We start from the raw sequence: 26,959 nt of genomic DNA, 5'->3' as shown, positions 1-26,959 counted from the left end.
ATGCATTTCTTAAATGCCATCCTCTTCCCATGCAAAAGATGAAGTAATGATCACACCAATGACTGAAACCCAAGGACAAATGACGAGGACTTTGCCAAGAAAAAAGATGAACAAGAAGAAAGAAAAAAAGATCTAACAGGATGTTATGTGGTACATGTAGCTCCTTAGGATGAAAAGACATCACATCACCTGCATGGGACAGAACACTAACATTTGAGAGAGAGAGAGAGAGAGAGAGAGAGAGAGAAGGAACCAAAGTAACAAGCAGATGTACATTTACTCACCAGTCATTTACAAAAATAGATTCAGCCTTCATACAACTAGTCAACTGGTTTGAAGGGCGGATTAGCCCAGCATGTAGAGTTCATCTGAGTGAATGATCAGTGTGTGTTGTGGAGGTTGTGGAAGTGGGACAGCAGCCCTCAACACGTTTTACACTCCCTTTGTCTACAGCACTGCATGTCATTCTAGCAACACGGCTTTGTACAAATACGTAAGTCAAACTAATGTGCTTCGATACATCCTAATATAGAAAGTAGCTCATAATCCCAATAAATTCCAGAAAATACAGGTCTTCAAATGAAGCCTTGGATATAGTTGCGATTTAGCAGCCCAGCTTCAGTCTACATAATAACATTCTAAATCGTATTCATTAAACTATGAGAGTTATTAAAGCAAGACAGGCTTAATATCAAATCTGATCAGAGATTCAGAAAATCCTTTGCTAAAATTTGTGAGTAAATGATGACTCAGAATTGAAAGTGCTATGAATATCAATTCGGAGATAGTATGATGAAAGAACATTTGAATAACATGCCCATTCAATGCTGACCTTAACAGTCTTACGATCCATTGTACTGTACCTTTCCCTTTTTTTTTGGTCCTTAAGGAAAAGCATGCAGGTGATTAACTGATAGGTACCCCACAGGTTAAGTCAAATGAACTGTATACTCTAATGACTACAGTCCCACCCATCCAGGATTTACTCAAAAAGGCAAAGTTTATTCTGCTGTGAGGGTGAATATTTGTCACAGTGAGCAACAAAGCAAAACTGGACAGAGTGGGTGAGGTTCAGGTGCTACCCACTGCACGTTACTGCCTTCAGCAGGTCTGCATTCTCAGATGGATTGATAAACTTTGGTAAAATTCACAATCAAGATCATTACAAAAGAATAGGAAGTGAGACGAGTGTTTACAGATTGACTAAGCCACTCTGTTTGTGTGTGTGTGTGTTTTGGGGGGGGGGGGGGGGGGGGGCATGAGGCACCTTTAACCCAGCACAGACTGGGTACATGTTTTTGCATGCTGGGTTAGAGGTCATCACAGGCACACAATAGGCCAATATGAGCAGTACTGGACTCTGCATGCTGAGCTAGTAAAAAGAATCAAACCAAAAAAAAACTCTTCTTATTTAATTATGATTGCTAGTCATTAATCGTCTATTGTTAAAGCTTTTTAAAAAAAGAAATTTCATACAGTGAAGCCATTTCTTGATTTGCATCATACGTCATGAATAGAACACAATACTAACCTTGCCCATGCTTTTGGGGAACAAAAAAAAGCCCATTAAGTGAACACCAGGATTGGCTGACAGTTCAGCATGAGGGGAGTGCCTTGACCTGAGGCCTACAAGGCCTATACATGTTCCTAGAGCGTGTGCTCTAAGCTATCAGTAAAGAAAAATAGAATTTGGCTTCCTCTATATGTCGGCTTGGTGAAGATATGAGCTATGTGAACACATCTATGTATCAGGCACCTCCGTGAATTCAGGTCCATGCTCTGACTGCGGGAGGGCAACATGGATTCATGGACTTGTGGGTAAGATCATCTACTGTAAGTGAATAATCAGCTTCCAGTGTCTCTTTCTATACGCTCAATCAAGAAAGAGAAACCGTGCTGAGCCTAAGCTAACTCGCATATCTATAGGCTCGGTGGTGACTCCAGTCCTGCCGGCGAGCGAGCCGTGACCAGCAACCTCAGTCCTACACAAATGGTGCTCGTATGGTGTGTTTCGGATGGGTAGGTAGGTATACTGGATGTGTTCACATAGACAGATGTTAGGGTTGTTAGAAAAATCACAAGTAGCCCCTGCAAAGGTTTTCTCTAGCACTGGACAAAGAGAAAAGAGTGCGAGTTTGACCAATGAAAGAGAAATCAAAAGAGAGAGAAAAAGCAAGACGGAGCAGGAGACACAGGAAGAAACTCTATAAAAAATTTGAGGACAACAGTCCTGTTTGCTTGCAAGTCAGTCAGTAGTTTACTTCCCCAGAGCGTAGCTGGTGTTCACTGTGTATAGAAAATAGATCTGAATTAGACGTAGCTTCTGTTACAGGGCTCGAAAAAAGTAGTCACGTGTGACCATCAGCGGGACAAAGACGGCCGCTGCTCAGCGCACCCACGGCCGCGGTTCCACTCTTCGTTCTCATGGATTGTCACAGTCACAGAAAAATGGGTCGTGTTATTGTATGTGCAGGCGGGGGAACGGGCGGGGGGTGGGGGGTGGTAAAGGCATTCCATATCTGCTAGGGCATTCCGTGGTGCGGGTTGAGCTGATTCATCCAGTCGAATCCTCCTCGTCGCTACGCTTGGCCACGCTTCTGCAATCGATTTGCCAAGTGGATGGAGAAAGTCAGAGGAGAGCAGAAAAAGGAGGAGAGGAGGAGAGGGGCTCGTCTGGACCAGATCCGTACAAGAGAGAGGGAGAGCATCTTTCTCTCTCTGAGCCGAGGCTGGGCTATGTGCTGGGCTTGCTAGCCTCCTTGCTGACGGGCTTGCCTCCGTTCATCACGGCTGGCTCGCTTGTGCTTTTAGCAGGAGGCGCAGCGGCTTTGGGTAGGGTCTCTCCCACATCGTGCAATGATGGCTCTCGGTACATTGCAACTGCAAGAGCAAAGAGCACACACACACACACACACACACACACACAATGTGAACAATAGGCTAGGTGAAATAATGAGCCTGTAACTAACTAAAAGGCCATCTTCTCCATGTATGAGCTTGAAAGATACTTGGGTGAGAAGTGAACATTCATTAGGCCGGCTCTGACAGAGCCTGTGTGACTTTGTCAGAGTTTAAGGCAGCCTGTCAGACAGGCTCCAGACGGAATGCCACGTTTTTGAAAAGAAAGGTGCCTGATCTCTCAGGATAAGTTCCCGTGCTTATATAATAGAAGCTCGGCTTAGCTCTGCACTGCAAAGCCCTTGTTTTAATCCAAGCCGCTGCTGAGCTCCGATCTCTTGCTTACCTCGGGCTGCAAACAGGTGGCCTTCCTGCATTTGTGTCTATATAATACACACAAATCAGCATGTGTGCGAACGTGGCCTGGAAGGCATGCGTCTTGTCTGCTGAGCCACAATAAAGTGTCGACATTTCTCATACAAGGACAGAACAATCCTATCAGCTCCACACAAACCACAGCTATAAATTTCAAAGGCCACTCATAATTACCAGCTACATTTCAAACAGGAAGGAAAACATCACGCGGCAGGCAAAGCTGGAGAAATGAGGCCTGCGTGACGTGAATTGGTCTTGGACTTACTGTATGAATATGAATCTAGTGTAGTTTTTTGCACTTTTACTTTCTACCAGCTTCAAGTTTGAAAAGCATTTACAGGTTTATATGAACTGATTCGAACCTACTGTATAGAGCAATAATAACATCAGCACAACTTTATTTGGCCAAAGCAAATGGAAAAACGCCATGGCTCTCAATGTGGGATACAGTATGTATAGTATAGCCACAGAAATCTGACAATTTGTAGTTACTTTGCATTGATGAAAATCACTAACCACTATTATAATTGTTTATATTTATCATTGAGTTCTTATAGAAAGATTTAGGAAAGTATAAAAAAAAACTCCATGGCTTCAATAATTACCAAAATATTATCGTACACATTTAAATAATGAGCCTGGTATTTGATTAGTCTGTAAAATAAAACTATACTTGGTGTGTTCATGGACCATTAGAGTTAAAGGAGCCTACTGTGGCTCGTTACCATTCTGCAGAGTCAAAGCAAACCAGAGGGGAGATGGTTCACCAGTCAGGACCTGAAGCACTCATTACCTTCTAATGGCTTGGGCAGGAAGTGAGCAGCTGGTTTGGTTTTCTTCACTCGATTGCCCTTCATTGCCTGGCCCTCTTTATTGAGACCCAGAAACCAGGCTCTCCCTGACTCCTGCTGCCTGTATAACATGGACGAGTAGATCACATAGTAGTTCTCAAACACTGACTCTTTGAACTTGCATTCGGCTGTAAAGAGTTCCTGTAAGAGACACAGAAAAAGAGAGAGAGATATAGAGAGAGTGAGAGAGATAGAGATAGAGAGAGAAAGAGAGAGATAGAGAGATAGACACAGGGGGAGAGAAAGGGTCATCAGAATTTGCTGTTCACTCGAGAACTTGTGGTTTGTTTGCTCCATGAAGGCAGTATACAGGATGCTTAGATAGATGAGTTTAGTGCTGGATAACTAAGATTGTGACTGTAGAATGCAGCAGAAAACTTGATTTTCAATAACTATAAGCTATAAACTATAATAGCTTATTATAATACTATAATAAACTTTAACTATAATAAACTAAGCTCTATACATCTATACATGGATCAGCCATAATATTAAAACGTAAACATTATGACCACATAGGGTTTGGGTTCCCCTTGTGCCACCGGATCAGCTCTGAGCCCGTGTTGTGTTGTGTTGTGTTGTCTGGCACCGGGATGTTGGCAGCGGATCCTTTGGGTGCTGTGAACTGTAGGATGCGCCTCCATTAATAATACTTGGTGCACTAGGTGTTCTTGATCCTATTCCATCTTGTCCTGCATTGGCTTTTCTGTGAGTTCGGACAGGGCGGGCTAGCCTATGAGTCCTGCAGGCATGGGTGAACTTTGGGTGCCCATGATCCTGTCACCAGTTTACTGGTTTATAATTGATGATTCATATTAAAGTGAAATATGAAGTGAAAGTGAAGTATATTAAAGTTACAGTATGTGGTGTTAGCGTTATGGCCAACTGTTGTAAATAAGAACAGCAATGATGCTTGGTTTAAAAAGGCAACATACCCAAGTCAGGGCAATGTAATATTACTTGATTTATCTTTCGTTTATTACCAAATATAATATATATATATATATATATATATATATACACTATATATATATATATATATATATATATATATATATATATATATATATAATTTTTTTTTTATGCACTTTAAACTATTCCTCTTTTGGTTTAAGTAGGGAGTTTAAAGAATGCAAGAATAATTGCAAGATGCAATTATGTTCAGAACCATAATTCTTTGTGTCATCAGAACAAAATTTTTAAACATAACCCTGCACTGTGTTCACACAGAGCATGCAAATAAATCAGTGATGCAAAAGCATGGGGTTCACCAAACAGATGTGTAAGACAATTGAATATTTCATTATGTGTAGTTTCATTATGTGACAGTTAATCATCATTGTCACAAACATTGTCATGTCAGAGACCATTTAAATCAAGTAATTTCAAAATAGACGTTCTTTTTATGCTAGTTATGATAGATGGAAAAAAATATTACCAGTTAAAATGGTCTATAATAGAGTTTTGAATGCAGAAAAGTATATGTGTATTACCATGACGTTGATTCTCTTACAGTGTATTATTTCTGCACGCATGCTAAATAATATTACCTATTAGATATTTTATAGTGCCACCATTATACTACGGTAAAAATGTAATAAAATTTTATATACGTGACCATAATATTACAATACATGATTACTGCTGAACTAGGAACGATTGCTAATAAAGCTATTAATTTTCAATACCATACTATCTGTGTCATTGGCGAATGCTACAGGTCTTATATATTACATTACCTCGCAATTTATTGGCCTGATTAAAGTTTGTTGGCTCTGTCTGTCAGTACAATAACTCTGCCAATTCATAAATCCAAGAAGCACTGAGCTTGTTGCCATCGATAAAACACGCGTGCACTTACTTACAAATGCTAATAAATTCCACATTGTTATATAATAAGTGGTACTGACAGTTCTGTTAGATTAAACACCAGATCCATCATGACTTGCCATGCAATAAATGTTGTAAAGCAAATTCACACCGTGCCAAAACCAATCTGTTGTAATTGACAGATTGCAGGCATTAATGCTGTATCGCTGGCTATTAAAGACAGAACTGATATTTAATTTTGTGCTGAGCCTCTTACAGAGTAAAAAAACACAGACGTGCTTTCGTTTTGTTTTTCAGCTTTTAAGATGAAACTTTACAGAATTCTCTGATCCGTACTTTACTGTAAAGCATTGTACTAACAAGCATGTTGGACAACTCTCGAAATTACACCTGGCTATTTTTATCTTATTTTCAAACGCAGGCAATCCCACAGTCGTCTCAGTTATTACCGCTTGTTAAATTGTTCCCTGTCAGCTTCAGACAACCAGTAGCTTTGGTTTAGAGGAGGAGAGGAGGCAGGGACAAAGTGGCATGTTGGGGAGATGCGATGGCTGACTAAATGGGACGAAATTGCATTATGTAAGGGAGCTGAACTCGGATGTGTTTTGGAGGGTTCTCCAGTCCCCTTGATTGAACACTAAAGGGAGGCTTCATTGACGGCACCAGCACTGTGTTCATCCTCCAGCAGGATATAATTCATGTGTATCACTTTCAGCTCCATGTTAAACCCTCCTGAGTGCATAGCCCTCCAACACAAGCTGTGCCACAGTGTTGATTTTATGAAGGATCCTCTCTAAATGTCTCACCGTTGCACGTGGCCTCAAGGTTTTCCCAGAGCACATCTGAGACATTCGCCGAGTTATCTAAAAGGATGTCTGGTTTCTGCCATCGCGGATCATGCTGTAACGTCTAAAAGCATTTTACATACATTTAACCTGACTAGGACACATTTTATTCCAAATCAATGCTTCCTTAGACATCTGATGCAAGACATCTACAGAACATATTTGACAGAATTAAAACAAAATGAAGCATAACCGCTATATATGGTCATACTTGTGATTATGGGAGCTGCCTGCATTTGTATTAAAGCTGTCTGAAGACAGATGCAAGCCACGTTTTAAAATTCATGGCTGGCTGTGTCGCTTCTGAAAGGTAATAAAAGATTCAGCTCATCAGGTGAATCATATTGCTCACTGGCTGGTAACAGTAATTAGTTAGACGCTTTTGGATAGAGCATGCGGAACACTCATTTCCAAATCACGCGATGGCTCCAGATTTTCAGCATGGCACAACCTGACACGGAGCCAGCAATTAAAACTAATTACAGTGTTTTACATATCAAATACTAAACGCATGACCGTGACACTGTCCCATTTTTATGCTCTGAGAATGACTACTGTATATGGACATTTAAAGACTTGAAAAACATCAAATCTTAAGCTGTTGACTTTCAATAAGTATGTGCCAACTAGGGTTTCAGATTCCTATGCTTGGCTGATGAAAAGGTTTGATGTGTTTTTTATTCTGAGATGCTTTTGATTGTAGAGTGCTTAATTAACAGCTTGAACCAGTCTATGAACTCTCCTACGATGTGCAGTGTGGCCTACTACTACTATCTCATATATCTTACGTTCACGCTGACCTGACTACTAATCACGCACATCTGGTTCCAAACACAATCTTTAAAATTTTTTTATTTATTTTTTTAAACACACCACACTATACCGACTGTGTTTTTCCCTAGGCTGTTGATTGTCCCTCTGGTTTCTGATCTTCTTTCTAGTTTTTCTTACCTTGTTCTTGCCTGCTCCAGTTTATGATGTTTGTTTAAAGCCTGACCCTTGCCTGCATCCTGACCTTGATCTTGATCTATGTCAAGGTCTTGATTTATCTAGAAAATCTGTCATGGATGGAGGTACAAATGCAAGTGCAAATTGACAGGGTTTTATTAATTGTAGCAATCAATACAAAGACATAGATCATGATGGAGGTCAGGGTGCAGGCAAAGGTCAGGTGATGAGCACACAGAGATAGGATGAAACCAGAGAAGCAATCAAATGGCTTGGTAATGACAGGGATAACTACTGAGCATACATACTTTATGAATTGTATACAGTATATTATTATACTGTGTGCGAATGAGTGTGGGATTGGAACCACGCGTGCATAATCAGTAGTTTGGCGAATGTCAGAGTGTCTGCATGTACAGTATGTCATGCAATGCATCTAAGTTGTAGTCCATGGTAGTCTGCACATTGTGACCTGAGGTTTGACACCTATTCCTGCCTAGACATGACAAGTGATCGCTTCAGTTTAGCATTGCTGCGCACAGAAGGACTGTGTCCTCTTTTTTCTTATTTCTTTTTAGAACCTTTCTGTAAAAAAATCTCAAAACAGTGGTTACTGACAAACTCAAAGACGCTCATTCAACACAACCATGCTATGGTCAAAGTCAACGAGATCACATTTTTTTCCCATTCGGATATTTCATGTAAACAGAACCTAAAGCACTTAACCTGGATGTGCATGATTACAGTATTTGCATATTGTGCTGTTGTCATATGATTGTCTGTACCAGTTTCTGTCTAATGAGGGCAGGATTTGATGTTTTTCACACTTTGCCTGAGTTACTTTTAAGTTTAATAATTATTCATTTGTGTAATTTGTACCAAATTATTGAAGAGTGCCTAAAAATCTTTTATGATGATTTTGCCTTAATAAAACCTACATAAAATCTAATTTTGTCTTTTTAAATTCCAAGGAAGCATACAGTAGTTCTCAAAAACAGATAATTTGACTGCAGTATTATTAATATTATTATTATTTTTTTTATTATTATTTTTTTTATTACTAAGTTGCATATTTTTTCTATTTTCTCTCCATCTGATAAGATCCATCTGATAGAAGTTAATAATAAATGATACAAAATTGCTTTATTTTTCAAGTCATTAATTCTATAATTTCATTATTCCATGCACATTGCGATCTAATCCTATTCTGAGGTAGGCTGATCCTTGTTTGACATACAGTATAGCTAACAGCTAACAGTTACCTTCAATAACCACCCAGGAGCAGCTCTCTTAGTTTTGGGTGTTTACTGAAGTACTGTATAGGTGGAAAGAAAAAACAGAGGAACAGTTGTTAATGGTTATCAACATAAATATGGTCATAAAGCCCCAAAATAATATAGCTATAAATGAAACATAGATGCTAACAAGTGCATTTAGCATTCACTAGCAGCTAATATTTGGTTATCATTTTGCACTTTTTAGGTAGCCATTAGCATCATGCTAACACACAATTACAAATCACACGAACATGCTGGCTCAGTTAGCATTATGCAGTTTTATATTCGTTACAAGACACACACAAACTGAAGAGTTTTAAAATAAGTATTTTGTGTTTACAAATATCAATTATTTTCTTAAGGGACTAAGAAAAAGTAATGCAATTTTATTTAACTGTCTCTGGATCCCACAGCACCGTGTGGTTGTGTGTGTGTTTCACCTACTGTATGTTCCCAGGGCTCTATGTGCACTAGTTCACTTTTCTGTTTTCACACATATTAACTCTCTTATTCTGTTCGGAACAAATTTAACTCATGTCAAGATATTTTTTCCCGAATATCATCCAGTTTATTTTATTAAAATAAGAATTTTGACAATGAAAAAATGACGAAAATGACAAAACTAATGGTTATCATTTTTATGTGGTTATGGAGGTCTCTGGAGAGAATTGGGGACAAATTGGGGAACCTCATTTTCAGGTTCCATTATGTGCCATATAGATCATACTGTAGACATAGGACTCTGGGAACATGGACCCTGGGAAATAGGATGCATAGGGTTTCTGGGAGTTATATGGATGATCACTGTCCAGAACACTGCACTGCCCTTAGATGCAACTGCCTGTTAATCGGCTTAATAGGCTCAGACATCAGCCGATAAATGCCAAAAATCGAGTCAATTACTCAACCAGTTGATCATTCCGTAGACCTCTACTAGACATACTTAATATCCTAAATATAATCCACAGTGTTTTTTTTATTGCACTTTCTTAAACACTATAAACATCTGTAATCTCACATATCTAATGTACCTAATATTAAGTGGCACAATGGCAGATAAATGGCAAGTCAAGACCCCTCCATAGGTCAGGAAAAGCATGCTGTCCCTGTGTGAAGGTATTGCTTCCCAGAGTGAAGTGTACACTTCTTAAACTCCTCCACATCACTTCACAGAGTGTGTGAATGGCTGCCAGAGGTGACGGTGCAGGAATCGGCTAGCTGATGCCAGCAGAGTCACTATGAGCTTCTGTTTGTAGCCAACAAATGAGTCAGGTGACGTGTGCCAGGGCTATCCTCACCTTGCTCCCCACCGTGGGAACACTGTTAGATAGAACGTCTTTGTCCTTTCCACAGATGCTCTTTTAACAGCCCTTCATTTTCTACTATTATAACAGCACGAACGTTTCCACTGGGTTACCATGGTAACACCCAAGGGGTCCTGGAAGGCAAGTGATTTTTTTTTCCCTCTTTCTTGAAGAGGAACACAAACTGTTCACGCATTCAAATACATAGGTAGCTATTGTCTCTATTTCTAGAGTCATTGTGGGAACAATGGCAAGACAGGGAAGCCTATGTGCTCCTCTAAAGAACATGACAGGATAATTACTAGAATGTTTTTAAGCAGCTACTAGATGGCACTTATTTCAATAAAAGAGCTGTGAAGGCGTGTCAGTTTGGCACGGTGCAGGTCAGCTATGATCTCCACAGCTATGCGCAGCAATGATCCAATAAAGGTAACTGAAAAGGAAAAAGAAAAAAGGCAGCTCTAGATGTATGGAGAAAGAGGCAAAAGGAAATGAAAATATTTAGCCGCCACGGCAGTTCAGCTGTTCATTTCCTTTTGGCGCAAACCAACCACCCTCCTATATCTGAATTTCGCACAAAAGGTCCGCTCGACTTTGAATCTGTGGCCGTAATTGACCTTGGACAGTGCCAGAATAGGACAGCCTGCTTTAGACACACATAATCAGCCCATCCTGCTGAGACAGGAGATGAGAGTGAGACAAAGACACACACAGACTAAGATAGAACGAGAGGGGTATGGAGAAAAAGATTGTGGCTAACAGGGACAAAAAATGGTACCCTGGGCTAGTAGGAGAAAAGAAAAGACATAACAGTTTTAAAATAAAATAGAAAGACAGTTGAAAAAGAGATTCAGATGGAAAAGGGATGAAACACAAAAGCAGAGGTAATGAAAAGACTGAACAAGATTTTAACCAAAGCATGCTTCTGTTTGTCGATCAAGGAAAGTAGATGAGCGATGGGGGGAGTGCTATTAGCATGCAGAGTGATCCTTCATAAGCATGCAGCAACGAGCAAAACTGTTTATTAATGCTGTCAGTATAAAGCCTATTAATTCGTGAATAAAGGTCATTGTTCAGGAGGCTGAGTTGTGCTTGCTGCATTCCTTCACTCGTACAGACAAGAAGGCACAAGTGTAGATAATGTCATATGAATATTTAGCCAGAAAAGGGCAAGATGACCAATACTGTTAATAAATAGAATACAGGATGACATATTAATATATTCACAAACTGGGGATAATTTTTGGGTGCCGATTATGTGAGATCCAGTTCAGTTTAGGTGTTACTGCATGGGCTCCATTGATATCACGGAAATGTGAAAATGTTTTGGTACATGTTTGTGACTGGATGGTGGGATAGATGAATAGATGAATAGACAGATAGACAGACAGACACACAGACAGGCAGACAGATGTCTGGTAACATCTGACCAAATTCACTGAATCAATCTGCTTGCTTAAGTACCATCATCAAAGCTGTCTAGTTCACTATAAATGATATGCTGTGACCTACAGTGGTGGCCAAAAGCATTAAGGCAACATATGCCATGTATTATACTGTAGTTCTCACTGTGCACAAAGCAGATAATTTTACTAATTAGTTCTGGCCTATCTATCTTGCTTATGAGATGTGCTAATTACAGTGAAAACAGGCTACATGATAATGATATCAGTCACTGGAGTCATGGCCTGGGTCATCTCCATACCTTCACCCAATAGAAAACTGTTGGACAATGGTGAACAAGGCAGTTACAGTCTGTCAAGAAACTGTCTTCTGTATATTATCTTCAGGAAGCAATCAGGCAGGCATGAATTCAGCGAGTAATACCAGAATACTGCAGAAGGTTTTTTCGACAGGGTATCAAACCATTACAGGGCTGCACGCACATGTTTTCACACACTACAAGCAATTTGGGAATGCCAATTAGCCTTCCTGGTGGAGACAGAAAGGCAGAGTACATGAAGGAAACCCACCAAGCACATGGAGGACATGCAAACTTCATACACACTACAGCCTACCTGCTTGATATAGACTTTCTCTATCTGAGACTTTATCTCAATACTTTTGCCGCCACTTTATATGTCATGTACCATTATACACCTGGCACCTTTGTATGCAAGAGACACGAGGGACAGGTGTTGCGTGTGAGAAGCTTTTACAATTGCTTCATTTGGTAATTTCTGCTTCATTCTGTTATCAAATCTGAATTTCTGAACGCAACCTTACACATCGGACACCGCCCAAACGGACATCACCCAATGCATGACTAGAAGGGAAACTAGTGCAGCAGGGGAGGACAAATGCAGTAAATGCAGGATTATACATCAGATCCCTAACAAGCATAAAATGCAATCATACACGTTGAATCAAATGTGGAATTTGGTCACTGAAGGAGTACTTTGAAAGATATTTTGCTCGTAAATTCATTCAAATTCATTCAAATTCATAAAAAAAAGCCCTAGAGTTTCCTTTACTGCACGTTTCTTTATGTCTGTATAGTGGATTTTAAAGCCAAATGCAAGAGGAATGAGCAAGTTTTTTATGAGTGTGGGCTCCAGAAGAGATTAAGCAGGAGTTTAGGAGGGTCACCTTGGGCCTGAGCCCAGACAGCTTCTGTAGGCTGAATCATGGAGTTTGTTGTTGGCTTAGAAAAAGAATTAGAGGGGTAACATTTTAAGATATTTATTTCTAGGATGCTTTAAAAAACATACAAAATGCTTCATGGTTTATTAGCAGGATGGATAATTTAACAAAACATTTATTTTAAAATTATTATTAGATTGCTTTTTCATACATATTATACCATGTTAAAGAATTCTGGGTAAAATAATTTACTGATTAATTTTTTTAGTACTTTGTGTATTGGTCGAAACTAATGTTTGGAGCAGATTCCAGGGTGGCTAGATAGAGCAACTGATGAAATTAAACGCAGGGTCGTTTTGCTGGCCCAGTCACTGTTAAAAGACCGTATCTTTATCATCTATCTTAAGCTTTCCTTTCTCGCCTCCATGTATTTCACACACAAAGAGTTGTGTAGACAGGCTGCCAGTTGAGAGCACTTTAGCTCTTAAAGAGCAGGCTGAGCCAAAACACTTCAAGCTCTCACCAAAGCCTCCCAGAGGAAAGACACCATGCGCAGAGTTTTTTTTTTTTTTTGGTAACGCAGGCTGTGTGAAAAGGTTAAATCTCTGGACACTTAAATGCTCTTTAAACAGCTCTGGTCCATCTCTCTCGTGCCTTCAGACAGCACTTCCAGCATGATGTGGGTTCAGAGGAAAGAACAGAACTGGGGTGAGGGGAGGTTACACTACAAGGCTGTTTTTGGTAGTTTTTTGTTAAGTTCAGTTGCTAGAGAAGTTATGCAACTAAATGCCTTTATTTTTGGTGTTATAAAACAGCCAAATGGGTATACCACTGGTTCCGAAAAAATATTTCTCTGATTAATCGTTTTCATTCATTTATCTTCAGTAATCATGTTACCCTGTTCAGGATCATGGTGATCTTATCCAAGGCAGAAATACACCCATATACACCCATATACCCATTACATCCATTGCAAGGTACCATGTTTATGCAGTACATTCTCACACTTACACTCTCACATGTTTTTCAGAAGGTGGAAGCAAACTGGATAAGCCAGAGGAAACCTACAGTATGCAGAGTTCAAGCAATAATCCAAAAACCTGTAACCTAAGATTGAACAAGGAAACCTGAACCAGTGAGGTGGCAACAGGCTCCCTAACACGCAGGTGGAAGTGGACGGATAGCACTTTCCTTCACATGTGTTATGTCGCCTCCTAACATTGCATGAGCATCAATTCAAAAGGTGCATTTGTTTGGCTTCACATTAGCTTTTCCCTTCCTGTTTGTTAGTTGCTGTGTGATATTGCTCTCGTGGAAACTGGCCATGGCTAAATTAGTAAGAATTAACTGTATTAGCTGAATAGGGGCAGAATAGAGTTAGCATAGAGGTAGCACACTTCCAGTTCAAAACTCCACTCCACTTAGATCAAGCACTGGCCACCAAACAGCCACAGATCTTTAAATTGAGGCCAGACTGGCAGCGAAAGAGCTAGCTCTAAACAATCCACTAGATATTCCTACGAGACCAAGTGAGCTTGGCCTTTTCTTTAACAAGCTGACAAACGCTGCTCTGGAAGGTCAGGCGGCTGCAGCAATCACAGAACACACACTGTTTCAGCTGACAACCTAAAAGATAGTCGTGGTTCAGACTGCCACATGAGAATGAATGAGATTGGTTTCTGTTGGGATCTTTAGTTTTAAAGCCTCAGGGAATTTTATAGATTTTTTCTTTTTAGTTTTATATATAGAAAACAATAGGAAACATTAGCAGAATAAACACATATCTAAAACTATGATGACTTAACTTCCATACTATCCTCACAGTCTGTTTCAGGTTGTGTGAAGAGCGTGTTCAATTTCATTTGTCAAATACAAATTTTCCAAAAATATTACTATAAAAGGGCATTAATGTTAAGGAAATACTGAAAAGCAGATCTGAAAATATAGTGTTATGCATATACGTGTTTGTTTACCAGTCTTTCAATTTATATAATATTTATTTAGGACAAGTAATACCTCTTGGAAATTATAATTGATTTATAAAGGTGAATGATTTACGGAACATACAATATGAATACATGAGGCTCTCATAAGAGTATGAGACTCTTAGCTGCAGTAAAAAATTTAAATGGTTTAAATGTTTTAAGGATGGTTGTACAGTACGTCCGTGAATGAGAATCCCGGCCGAGGTGGCTCTTTTCGGCAATCATTCATTAACATCTTGCACATTACAGGAACTCGGCTGCGAGTTATTGCCACTTTCCCTGTAGTTCTGACATTTCTTTAAGCAATTTTCACATGTTTGTGACATTAAAGGAGTTCTTGGGAGGCCAGCGTTTTAGACATGGCCCAGACAATCCGATGAAAACCAAGCACTAGTGAAATGCTGGGATAAGTGCATTAGTGTAGGAGGGGATTATACAGATAAATAAAAGTATTTTATTATAACTGTGTTTTGTAATTCTGCACAATCAAAAGTCCCAGCTTGACTTTAACAGCATTAACAGTAATAAGTATGTAATAATAGAAGCATGTATTTTTCTATGTACATGTATGATTCAGAAATATATTTACAATACTCCACTAAATGTTACAGTGGAATTATGGCTTTAGCCTCTTCAGTACTGCAGGTTTCTGACTAACTTGGTTGATTTACAGTCGCTGGTTTTGACAGAAAGTTTCATCACTCTTTGCTGGTTTTTCTGAAGCCACTGCTCTCTGCCAGTGATCCCGCACACAGCTCACAAAGAGCTGCTGAACAGCTCAGAAGGACACATTTCATCTGTACATGTTTGGCAGAAGCACAAGGTCTGAAAGTGACCCCCCCACTGCAAATGCCACAAACTACTCAAGCATAGACAGTATGACATGCAGCTGTCCTGCACAAACGCTGTGAAACAAAACCTTGGTAGGGAACAAGGCCACACTGAGCCATGGACTAAACTGACAAGAAAAATATAGAGGGATGGGTTTCAACCCAAAGACAATTACATTGTTGTCAGCCTTTTTAATCTGAACTTATCAAAGAAGGCTAAAAGCCCTTTGGTGATTTGAAGATTATATCCATGTGAATCCTTGTAATTAAAGGAAGCATTAGGCTTAAGTGAAGGTTTATTCTGTGACCTCCAGCAGGATAGAATGTTTGTAGTCGGGAGGAGAAGCATCTCTGTGAGTGCATGCATTATTTTCATACATATTCGAATCATACCTCAGCCTATTCGCCATGTTATCCCAGCAGTAAATTAATCAAAGTAACTGAGGGAGCTTCGAATGAAAATCTATAAATGTTCACGTTTCTTAACTGATCTATGTAAGGAATATTTATATTCAAAACTTCATTGGAAAACCAGGAATTGTGGCAAAACCACTGGACAGACTGCTTAGAAAGATTCATTTAATTCTGATCCGGGCCGCAATAAGTGGCAAAGTTTTTTTTTTCCCCTATAATAATAATAATAATAAGAAGAAGAAGAAAAAGTTTCCCCATAGATCTTATTGGATTACCAATTTTGAAGAACAAAAGTGCTTAAACTTCAAAGTCAATAATAAAAAATAGTAATATAACCCTATATTGGGGAAACAAGTCACAAAGCAAAACTTTAGAGGTAGCATGGTGATGTAGTGGTTAGCACTGTCGCCCACAGGGTCCGGGTTCGATTTCCCACCAGGTTTAATTCCTGTCTCTGTGTGCATGGAGTTTGCATGCTCTCCCTTTTCGTGGTGTGTTTACTCAAACAGTCCAAAGCCATGCAGATTAGGCTAATTGGCGTTCCCAAAATTGCCCAATGTGTGTGTATGGCCTATGATGGATTGGCACCCTGTCCGGGGTATACCCCGCCTTGAGCTCTAAGTCTTCTGGGATAGGCTCCAGGCCCCCTGTGACCTTGACTACAGGATTAAGTTGTATAGATGGTGAGTGATCATGAGCTAATTTCTTATCAATATTTTAACACACATAAGAAACTTGAACCTAAATCACTGCGCCTGGTCCGATATTAGAGATAATTGAGACAGATTTGCATTTTTTCTTTCATTCATTTAACACATTTGTTTAGAATTTGTCATATTACAAATTACTCATCCCTTAATTACACAACAGGTGGGCACTTGTGTCTAAAGGGAAAGCTAATAAAACTGGGAATATGGCACGCCAGCTACTTTAATTAGTTTACATGTTAACTCCAATGTTTTACTTTACAATCAATAAGATATTTACCATATTATAGGTATATAGGTCAGTAAGTCATTCATTCTAGAATTTTCAGTCATTTAAGTAAGACTTGTAGCACTTCTTAAATACTGTAAATAGCACAGCTTGTCATGACTCAGCAACAAATGCAAAGCCAGGGCTAGCTATATTCTGCAGGAATGTGTGTGTTGGTTTCCCCTCACACAACCACACCTAAGTACAGTAGGAGGAGTTTCCCTGGAGATATGCGGGTGTCAAAGGGCACAAATGCTAAAAATATTACTAAACATTTGATATGTGTGTGCATGGTGCGTTTTGATCGACTACCTTCCTATCCAGCATGCATTCCTGCCTAGCACCCAGTGTTCATGAAATAGCATTGACCTGAATAAAGGGTTTGCTGAAAATAAATGAATTAATCAACAGTGTCTGAATATGAAAATAATTTCACTACTATACGAGAGCCAATTTGTTATATCCTGTGTAGAGTGTGAACACGGTGAATACAAAGCCATATGGGATTTGCTTTAAAAGTCCTTAAAGTGTAGTTCTTCACAAAGAAGGAATGTTGCTGAAAAGAAATGTCTAAAACATTAAATTGCTGTTAAAAATTGTCATTGTATCCCTGAAATCTACCAGAAAAATAATGAAAAAACAAGAAACTTTGGCAGGCCTAATGAACAGATTTTTTTTTTTTTAGAGAATTGAATATTATAAGAGAAATTAATTAGCAAGTCCTTGTTTTTGCATTTGATTGTTGAAAATTGATGGTCTCACTCACTGACTCATTGTCAATACTGCTTTATCCTGTATACAGGGTCGCTGGGGGCCTGGCGCCAATCCCGGGAGACTTAGGGCTCGAGGCGGGGTACCAATCCATCGCAAGGCACACGCAGCGAGGACACACTAAGCCACCGTGCTGCCTGAATATTTTTAGGTCAATTTCCTGGTTGGTTTTACATAATACCTGGGCAGGAAGGATAACCGAATTCATTCATCTTCAGGCGTGTGCATGGTAGTGGAAATAGCAACAATGTCATCTAATTTGCCGAGCTGTGCTGTATTGTCAAGTGCCACAGTGCTATTATATAACCAAGGACTGATAACAAATTAGCATCACAGAACAAGTTTGACCTTCCCACATACACAGTCTAGCCAAGCAGACTGAGGACAGCAGAGTGTGTGCCGTGACCAACCAAGCAATACAGTCCAGACTGCAGCTCCAGCTGCGTCAGGTGCTCAGATTAATGATGCTATCCCTTAAATCAAAAAGCGTCGAGGTGCACGTGGCACAGTCTGACCACCAGCCTCATCCTGCTTTTATAAAAACAGACCTCTGTGATATGCCCTAATTGGGATTTATGGTTAAGTGTAAAGGAGTGACATGCAGGAGAGTTATGGCTCCTTTCAGAGCACTGCTATTTTCTTGGCACTCGGCAGCATTGAGGCTTGGTTGAGAGGGGAACTTGTCTTATTTATCACAGAGGAAACCGTTAGATATTTTTTAATACCTTCACTGAGAATATAAAAGAAAATAAAATAAATAACACAACCGATTTCATATAAATAACTCTTTGACCAGATGATACTATGGACTCAGTAATAAGGTTTATATCCCACACACACAGCTATCTCTTTCTCGCACCGAACATACAATAATTCTGACAGTTCTGACACCCGCTTGTTTTAAGCGTGGTGTATGTGGGAGAGAGAGAAAATGCCAAAGGAATCCCAAACAGTTTCAAGCATCTCTTTATCTGTCAAATGCATGAAACATGGCAGGAAAGTGGCATTCAGGTCAGGAAACATTGGTTGCCGCTAAGCTAAGGAGGTAGGCCTCTGAATGTCTTCACTCAACCATCCTTTGAAATGACTAAGACTGACATTATATCTCATCATGTGGCCCTGTATCTAAAACATGCTTCTGACTCCATTTATACACGCTGTCATAATACTTTTTCAATCTTTAACAGTCCAGTTTGGGTGAATTTGTGTCCAATGTAGCTTCAGAGACCTGTTATAATAATAAGAAAAAGAAGAAGAAGAAAAAGTTTCCCCATAGATCTTATTGGATTACCAATTTTGAAGAACAAAAGTGCTTAAACTTCAAAGTCAATAATAAAAAATAGTAATATAACCCTATATTGGGGAAACAAGTCACAAAGCAAAACTTTAGAGGTAGCATGGTGATGTAGTGGTTAGCACTGTCGCCCACAGGGTCCGGGTTCGATTCCCCACCTGGTTTAATTCCTGTCTCTGTGTGCATGGAGTTTGCATGCTCTCCCTTTTCGTGGTGTGTTTACTCAAACAGTCCAAAGCCATGCAGATTAGGCTAATTGGCGTTCCCAAAATTGCCCAATGTGTGTGTATGGCCTATGATGGATTGGCACCCTGTCCGGGGTATACCCCGCCTTGAGCTCTAAGTCTTCTGGGATAGGCTCCAGGCCCCCTGTGACCTTGACTACAGGATTAAGTTGTATAGATGGTGAGTGATCATGAGCTAATTTCTTATCAATATTTTAACACACAGAAGAAACTTGAACCTAAATCACTGCGGCTGGTCCGATATTAGAGATAATTGATTTAATGATCAAATTAAATGATAATTGAACTGTTCTTGGCTGACGGAATGAAATGGAACCTGATGTGTTGTTGTAGCCCACAAGGGTTAAGGCTCAACATGTTCTGTTCTCTGAGATATTTTTCTGCTCACTGTGGTCATAAAGAGTCGCTTTTTAAGTATACTTCCTGTCAGCTCAAACCAGTTTGGGAGATTTTTCTGACCGTTTCCACCCACAGAGCTGTCACTCTCTGGATGTCTTTTTTTGTTTGGAGTTTTTTCTTCTTTTTTTTTTTAGAGCACTATTCTGTGAAAAAATTTATGTGTAAAAAATCCCAGGAGATTTAGGTTTTGTAATATACAGTGGATTCCACATGATATCCATGCTATGGTTAAAGTTAAGCATTTTCCGGAGTAAAACTTTTAATGCAAACTTAAGATTTTGACCTGTACAGTATGTTCAAAATGCCCTTAATGGGGCAGTTACTGATTGAAAGGGTGGAGTCGTTTTACTCTTTTATTACTGCTAGTTAACATGAGTGCAAGTTTTCACTGACGTGCTGAAAGATTTACGCTCTCCTCCTTGCATTGTTCGTAGCTAGCATACGCTACAATGCTAACTAGTTTCTAACACAAGGTTGAATCTGAAATCCTTCTCTAAACCACTACTTGATTGTGAAACAAGGGACTCCTCACCCTACATTGCGTATTAGCCTTCCTGTTTCCTCTGTTTGGGATTTAACCCTGTTTTTTTTTCCCCTTTCGGACAGGTAGTTAATCAGCGGTGAAATGTCTAAGGTGAAATAAGTGGAGACATAGAACGACATCGTCCACAGGATTGTCCCAAGGAGTACTGGCAAGAGTTTAAAATTACTTTCGCCCCCCCGACACACATGCCAGTTCTCTGAGTACCAGTTGCTACCACCTTGCAACAACCTGAACCATGCAGCACTCACACTTATAGGACTCTCAATTCACTCACCCAACTGCAAAGTAAAAATAACATATAATTATATGCAATGCAAACACCTAAAATATAGGTTAAGAGCTGCATTTAAAGTTTATATAAGAAAAAAAACAGTACCACGAGAAAAAGTGTCCATGATTTAAGCACTGCTTATATTTGACATTTAAGAGCCAACTCCTTAAGACAAACAGTACAAGCGCCTAAAAAAACAAGAAGAAAAAAAAAAACCCAGCTGTAGCGAAATTTTGCTATTCGTTCAGAATAAAACCATGGCAACAGAAAAGTCCCAGTTTTGGGTAAAGCAAAGCAGAGATCAGCATTTTGAGTGCCTCTGGATGACAGCAGTGTGTGTGTGTGTTCTACATTCGCTGCTGATAACGTTGACACGCTTTAACCATAATGTGATTAAACTGTCATCTGCCTTTATATATGGGAGCCATAAATATGTAACCTTGGTTTTTTGGAATCAGGACCTGACTGCCCTGGCGGCTTATTCCCCGGTCTGGCAGCTTGACCTCGCCGAATCTCGCCCTGTTCTACCAACAGATGTTGTTTTGCTCTTTGCGCACAGGTGTGCGAGTTCATGTGACTGGAGTCTGTATTTGTGTTACTCTGTAATAAAGTTGTTTACAAAAAAAAAAATCACATAAGAGAATTCTGAGTGGAGTTTAAAGCAGCGATTTTGGAATACGTAATGTGACGAGCTTACCAGCAGCCAATTTAGTACCATTATGACCAAAGATAAGCCAATTTGTGGTTGATGCATAAATACTGTATGCTATTTAAATCTTAAGACTGCTTTTTCTAAAAGCCATCAATGGGAGGATGGCATAGGCTTAGACAAACCTCAGTAGGACTACAAATGATTTGTTGGCACAAGCAATCTTTTACAATACAGACATCCTCAGATTAATTAATATAAGCGTACCAGCCTACAGTACATGCACGTCCCATTGTACAGTATGTTGCAAAGCTACCAAGCTTGTTAATAAATAGAAAAATTATGTATTACTTTAAAAATGAGCAGTTTCATTTTGCCATATTTTCTCCAGCCCACAAAAGGGCTCCAAATGCCTCTACTTTGTTTTTTAACATGTGTTTTCCCTTTCGGCGTAACATTTTATTAGTATTATTATATTACACAGTTATACCAAGGGCATGTTTGTGTTCATGTACATCATTTTTCATGTACAAGTTTTGTGTTTTGATCTTGGCAGAGCATAGTATTTTCATATATTGTAAAATTCTAAATAATACAAATACTGTATGATTATATCCTATCATCAGAGGGTCTTTATCATGTAATCGGACACGGTGAGGTTGTTATGGAATTTAGTCGAGATTTTACAGGGATTTATTTGCACATTGTGAAATCTTAAAAGACTAAAAATTGCAGTGTAGCTGTGTGTTGTGATAAGACTCTTTTGGGTTTTCAACGTTCTCTAATGCTCTGCATGACGAATGGGTGGGAGCCTCAGCTAAATACAGACCGCGCTTCTACAGTCAATTTTCCTGCTACAGCCACCAAAATTATTTGCACGAATTTGCTTCGAGAGCAGTAACGGCACACGCCAATAGTCAGAGCGAAATTGCAGATGTGCCAGATGTGCTATAGGAAGGAAGGATAAATAAAGTAGAGCATGGTAGGCTGAATTAAAACGAATAAACACATTGTTTACAACCTTTCAATAAGAGCATTCCCTATTGATTCCCTGCAGTGCAATCGCAGAAGCTGATAAAACTGCGGCTTGTGTTTCAGGAAAACACAATGACGGATAGGGTATTGTAGAGGGTTTGATTTTTGCTGGATTGGCTCTGAAGATGAAGCAGAATGGTTTTCTGAGAGGTCTTTATCCCCCTTCCCTCTGACTCATCTATATGCCGTGGCGATACTCGAGGTCTGTAAAAGTGTCTACTCTTCCTTGCTTATGTCACATCTGCAACCAGGAGTCTGACACAGAAAGCAGACATCCAAATTGCCACAAGTGTTCTTTGCATATCACACAACTTAAAAACTGATCAGGGATCAGGAACCATGGAAAAATCCAAGTAGCTGGACATAAGGTTGGGTTTTAATAACAACCTGTATGAATATGAACAAATAATGAAACCATGATATTTTAATGATGTTACATAAGAATTACAGTACTTACTTTTAAACAGATGAAGAGATCATTACTAGAATTGTTCCTTTTTGTCAAATACCGACCGATTTTAAACAGCGTTTTTTTTTACATCTATGTCTTTTAAATGCACATACAGCGAATGTTTCCTTGGCAGCAACATGACACTACTCATGTCTTTACTAGCCAAATCAGGCTGTTTGGTGTTGTTTTGTTCACCCAGACTTTATTACTGAGTAAATAAGGAAAGTGACAAAAGGGTCACATTAAATGATTCTATAAAACAGAGAGGGTTTTTATAAATGCACAATTTACCACATCGCCTACATACTGTACCATCAAGGCTCTGTCATGGGGGAAAATACAGATGCTTAGCTAATTATAGATCCACCAAATCCAGAAGACAGCTAATAAGCCTGTACACGAAATTGGTGTCTTCTGGATGTCCGAACAAGATTCGGCTAATTACATCTTATCACACTGTGCTGCGGTTGTTGTTCCTTTTTTTTTTACAGCTTTGCCTGGCTCGTTAGCTAAATATTTTTTGTTGCATAACAGTTCTACATAAGACGATGAATCAGTGTTGAAAATCGCACTGTGAAAGAACAGTTTTACACCGTTCTGTCATAACATTACGAAGTAAAATATTTTGCCCAATATTGTCTAGGTTCCTCTTGTCCCGCAGGGGCAGCTGTGGTGCCAGGGGTATGACTCCACAGGACCTCTGGGGGTGTCTGGCACTTCTTTGAGTGCAGTGGGTTGTGGCCTACATGGATCAGACTTATCCAGTGCAGTCCTTGATCAGATTGAGACGTGTATATATATTCGAAGGCCTTATCAATAACTTTAAACTCCTTGCCTGCTAAGCCCAAGATGGCTGCTCCATTTGTGTTATAGTCCTTTAGAGTGTCACTTGTGCATGCCCTCAAAAATGTACTGTATGTGTCTAAGTGGTGCTATGAAAACACAAATAGTGGGGTAATACAGCACCACATGACCAGCTAAACAAACTGATTTACAATTCAATTATATTTATATAGCACTTTTAACCATGGTCATTGTTGCAAAGCAAAAGGCAGGGTTATCTCAGTGGTAGGCATTGGACTAGTTATTAAGAGGTCCCAGGTTCAAACAACACCACCACCAAGTTCCCACTGTTGGGCCCTTGAGCAAGGCTCTTATCTCTCAATTTGTATAAGGAGATAAAAATGTAAGTATGAAATGTGAGAGGAAAATCTGTTTAATTTAAAATTATCTGACTGTTTGTGATGAGCAAACGGATGCTGATGGTGGCAAGGAAAAACCTCCATAGATGGCAATAAGAAGAAACCTTAAGAGGAATCAGACTCAACAGGGTAGGTTGTACAAATTCTAGAAAGTTATTCAGTACCAATTAACACTAACTAATTTTTCTTTTCTAGTTAGTGTTTAAATTTAAAATACCTCTCATGTAGCCTCAAAATATTTGTCTTACATTACAATCTTCTGGATCTTTTATATTAGTGAAAACTTTGAATGTTATGGCTTTCGATTGGAGATGCTCCTCAGAATAACCTTAACTACAGTACGATTGTGTGACGTTTTAACCGAGTCCATCTGTGTTTTTTGTATGAAATTGCCAAACATTTTGCAGTTCAATTTAAAAACCTGATAGACATGGATGATTTGGCTTTGATGTGCAGCAGATGATGCTTTCAACTCAAGCGAGTAAGTGAACAATGTCACTCGCATTGCCATGACTTCTGAACATGCACACAAAGTCATGCATCAAGTATAAACCAGGATTAAACTGACAACCAAAACCAATCCAAATCGAAGATACACATACTTAGTCAGTGCAAATTGGAGCGATTCCAAACGGCATCAAAAATCAAAACGTTCGATGCTGCAACCATCTTTTTAACAAATTAAAAAAATGAAATAACTCAAGCTGATTGCACATTAAACCATAAGAACCCAGATCCATTTCTTCTTTAGGATGGGGTACATTGTGGGGGATATAACACCCCAAATAGACCACATGGAGCACATTATGAAAGATGTCACATAGCATTTCCCCTTCCATGTCATTTTGAGGTTAAATGCCCGATGTAACATACTGTACTGTATATCACAGCAATATTTTCTTAATTTGTTTAATAAATAAAGCCAGAACATGTTTAATATAAAATATGACAGGTTAATAAATCATTAGAACTCGTTAAATATGACGAAACAAACTTTTTACCCAGGCACATCTTTTTTTTTTTTTTTATGATGTCATGGATGCACATAATCAAAGACAGTCACATGACTACACTCGGATGTTCATTAAATGTCACTTAGGGACTTTGTGAGATAAAGTCAAGGATAAAGCTAAATAACAAACTTTCCAGAACATTTAAAGGGTTGTGTCACCTGTGTCACCATTAAGGGCTTTTTAATGGCTACAATATTTTTTATCCTACAAACTGGAAATGTGTTTGGATGCAAGTTTAAAAGTCTGCATTTAAAATGTTATGAGTATTTAATCCAGATACACTACAGATGTGTAAATACGACCAGGAAATCTACTGTAGCTTAAAACAATAGCTATTGTGTGCAGTGTGTCCTGGGGCAGCAAAGGGTCATAATGTTATACCATACAGGAATATAATGTTATCACATCTCCTGCTCGTGTACGCCCACTGCGCTGTTTGTGCTGACTTAACAAGATTTACAGAAGTTTTATGTTCTCAAGAATCTTTTATGGCTAACATCTAACCACTGGATTTCCCAGTACTGCAGCACCCAGCGCATCACACCCTGCCGTGTTTAAGGCTAGATCTCAGGCCAACTGAACATACATGGAATGCACCGGACAAACAAGTCTAATCCATTTTGGCGCCACTCGCAACCCACAGCACCTTAAGGATCTATTGTTAACGTACTGGTGCCGGACAGTCAGTTAACAGACAGTGTAGAGTCATGCCCTGAGTGGCCAGTGCTGCCCCAGTGGCACAAGACAAACCTATAGAACACTGGGCTTAATGTTTTTGGATTTAATGTTATAGCTGATCGATTTATGGCCGTGAGGTAGTAACCCAAATAATTTACTGAACCTGACTAGGATGCAAAAGTTCATTGGATAAAGAGCTACCTAAACGATCAATAACTAAATATAACCAAATACATTTCCAGTAATGTATATGCGCATGCATAAGTAAACTGACATGCTTGAAATTCTGGTCTTCGTCTGAATCATATACAGCTCTCAAGCTATTTTACTAATGCGACTGCAAAACAAATTACACCCAATTATTCATTGCTTATAGTATTTTTGTGTCGTTTGTACCCACAAAACACCACGGCACAGATGTTACAATCCCCACCACCCCAAAGGTGTCTGAAGCAAATAGTAAAACAATCACACAGCTAACAGGCTCTGATGTTCACACATTGACAACAAGTCAGTAGGGTGTTTCACAATATGGAAGCGTTCGGAGCTGATTGGTTGTACTTTATGAAAATAGGGATGCAGTTAATTAAAAAGTCCATCCACCAGGGTGAACGAGTACAGCCATGGCATGTGTGGGAACGGCCCAGACATATGTCAGCCCACACACTCGATAAAGCCTCTGGAAGTGGAGATGTGTGGGTGAAACTATTTCTATGCCAAACTGCCTGAGAATCTTAAAGGTGGCATTCTGGCTCTATTTACGCATTTGAATTATTACAAACTAATATGCCTATAACTTGGCATCATGAGCCTATAAGTGCGATGGTATAATTAGTCAGTGACATAAGTGCTTATAAGTTCCTTCCTAAAGCTGTTTGCTTTGAATCTCTTAGTTTCATCATCTAATCAGACTCGAGTTAGCATTAACATGCACTGGAGAACATTCTTGCGGGAGAGGTTTGGCATTAGGCTTAAGCTGCCTGTCGATTTAATGGCGCTGCTATAGCTTTTGCTTCAGAAGAATCAGGTGTGTGCTCTCTCCTGATGATCGATACCCTGCTCTTCCCACTCCCTCGCTTTCTGATCAGTCAGGTATAACATAATTCATTGATCCAAAGTCACTTCACTTGTGTTATTTGTCTTAAACCTTCCCATCAGAACATCTTTTGATCTTTGAACACACAGACAGATCCACACAGCCTCATTCTTGGGATGTTCCTGATTTCCGACGTGACCGGGCAAAGCCATTTGGGGCAGCAGTTTTTTTTTTTCCCCCTCTGGAAAAGTCCTAA

The 26,959-nt window shown here is 39.4% G+C and overlaps 1 protein-coding gene across 4 annotated transcripts in view; it reads right to left on the bottom strand.

The window, feature by feature from the left end:
- Nucleotides 1-1,245: 1,245 nt before the first annotated feature.
- The window catches only part of fgf14 (fibroblast growth factor 14), a 142,372-nt gene continuing 116,658 nt past the window's right edge, over nt 1,246-26,959 (bottom strand). For all 4 annotated transcript variants that reach the window (XM_053496305.1, XM_053496307.1, XM_053496304.1 and 1 more), the window contains exons 4-5: nt 4,067-4,265; nt 1,246-2,880 (exon numbers count right to left, since the gene is read on the bottom strand). In XM_053496305.1, coding sequence (XP_053352280.1) covers nt 2,735-2,880; nt 4,067-4,265 — 345 coding nt within the window. In that variant the 3' untranslated portion in view covers nt 1,246-2,734. The remainder of the gene's footprint in view (nt 2,881-4,066; nt 4,266-26,959) is intronic.

This window comes from Clarias gariepinus, chromosome 5, assembly GCF_024256425.1.
Source record: "Clarias gariepinus isolate MV-2021 ecotype Netherlands chromosome 5, CGAR_prim_01v2, whole genome shotgun sequence".
Taxonomy (NCBI): domain Eukaryota; kingdom Metazoa; phylum Chordata; class Actinopteri; order Siluriformes; family Clariidae; genus Clarias; species Clarias gariepinus.
Note: the sequence above shows the minus strand (reverse complement) of the source record. Positions and strands in the feature narration are given on the sequence as shown.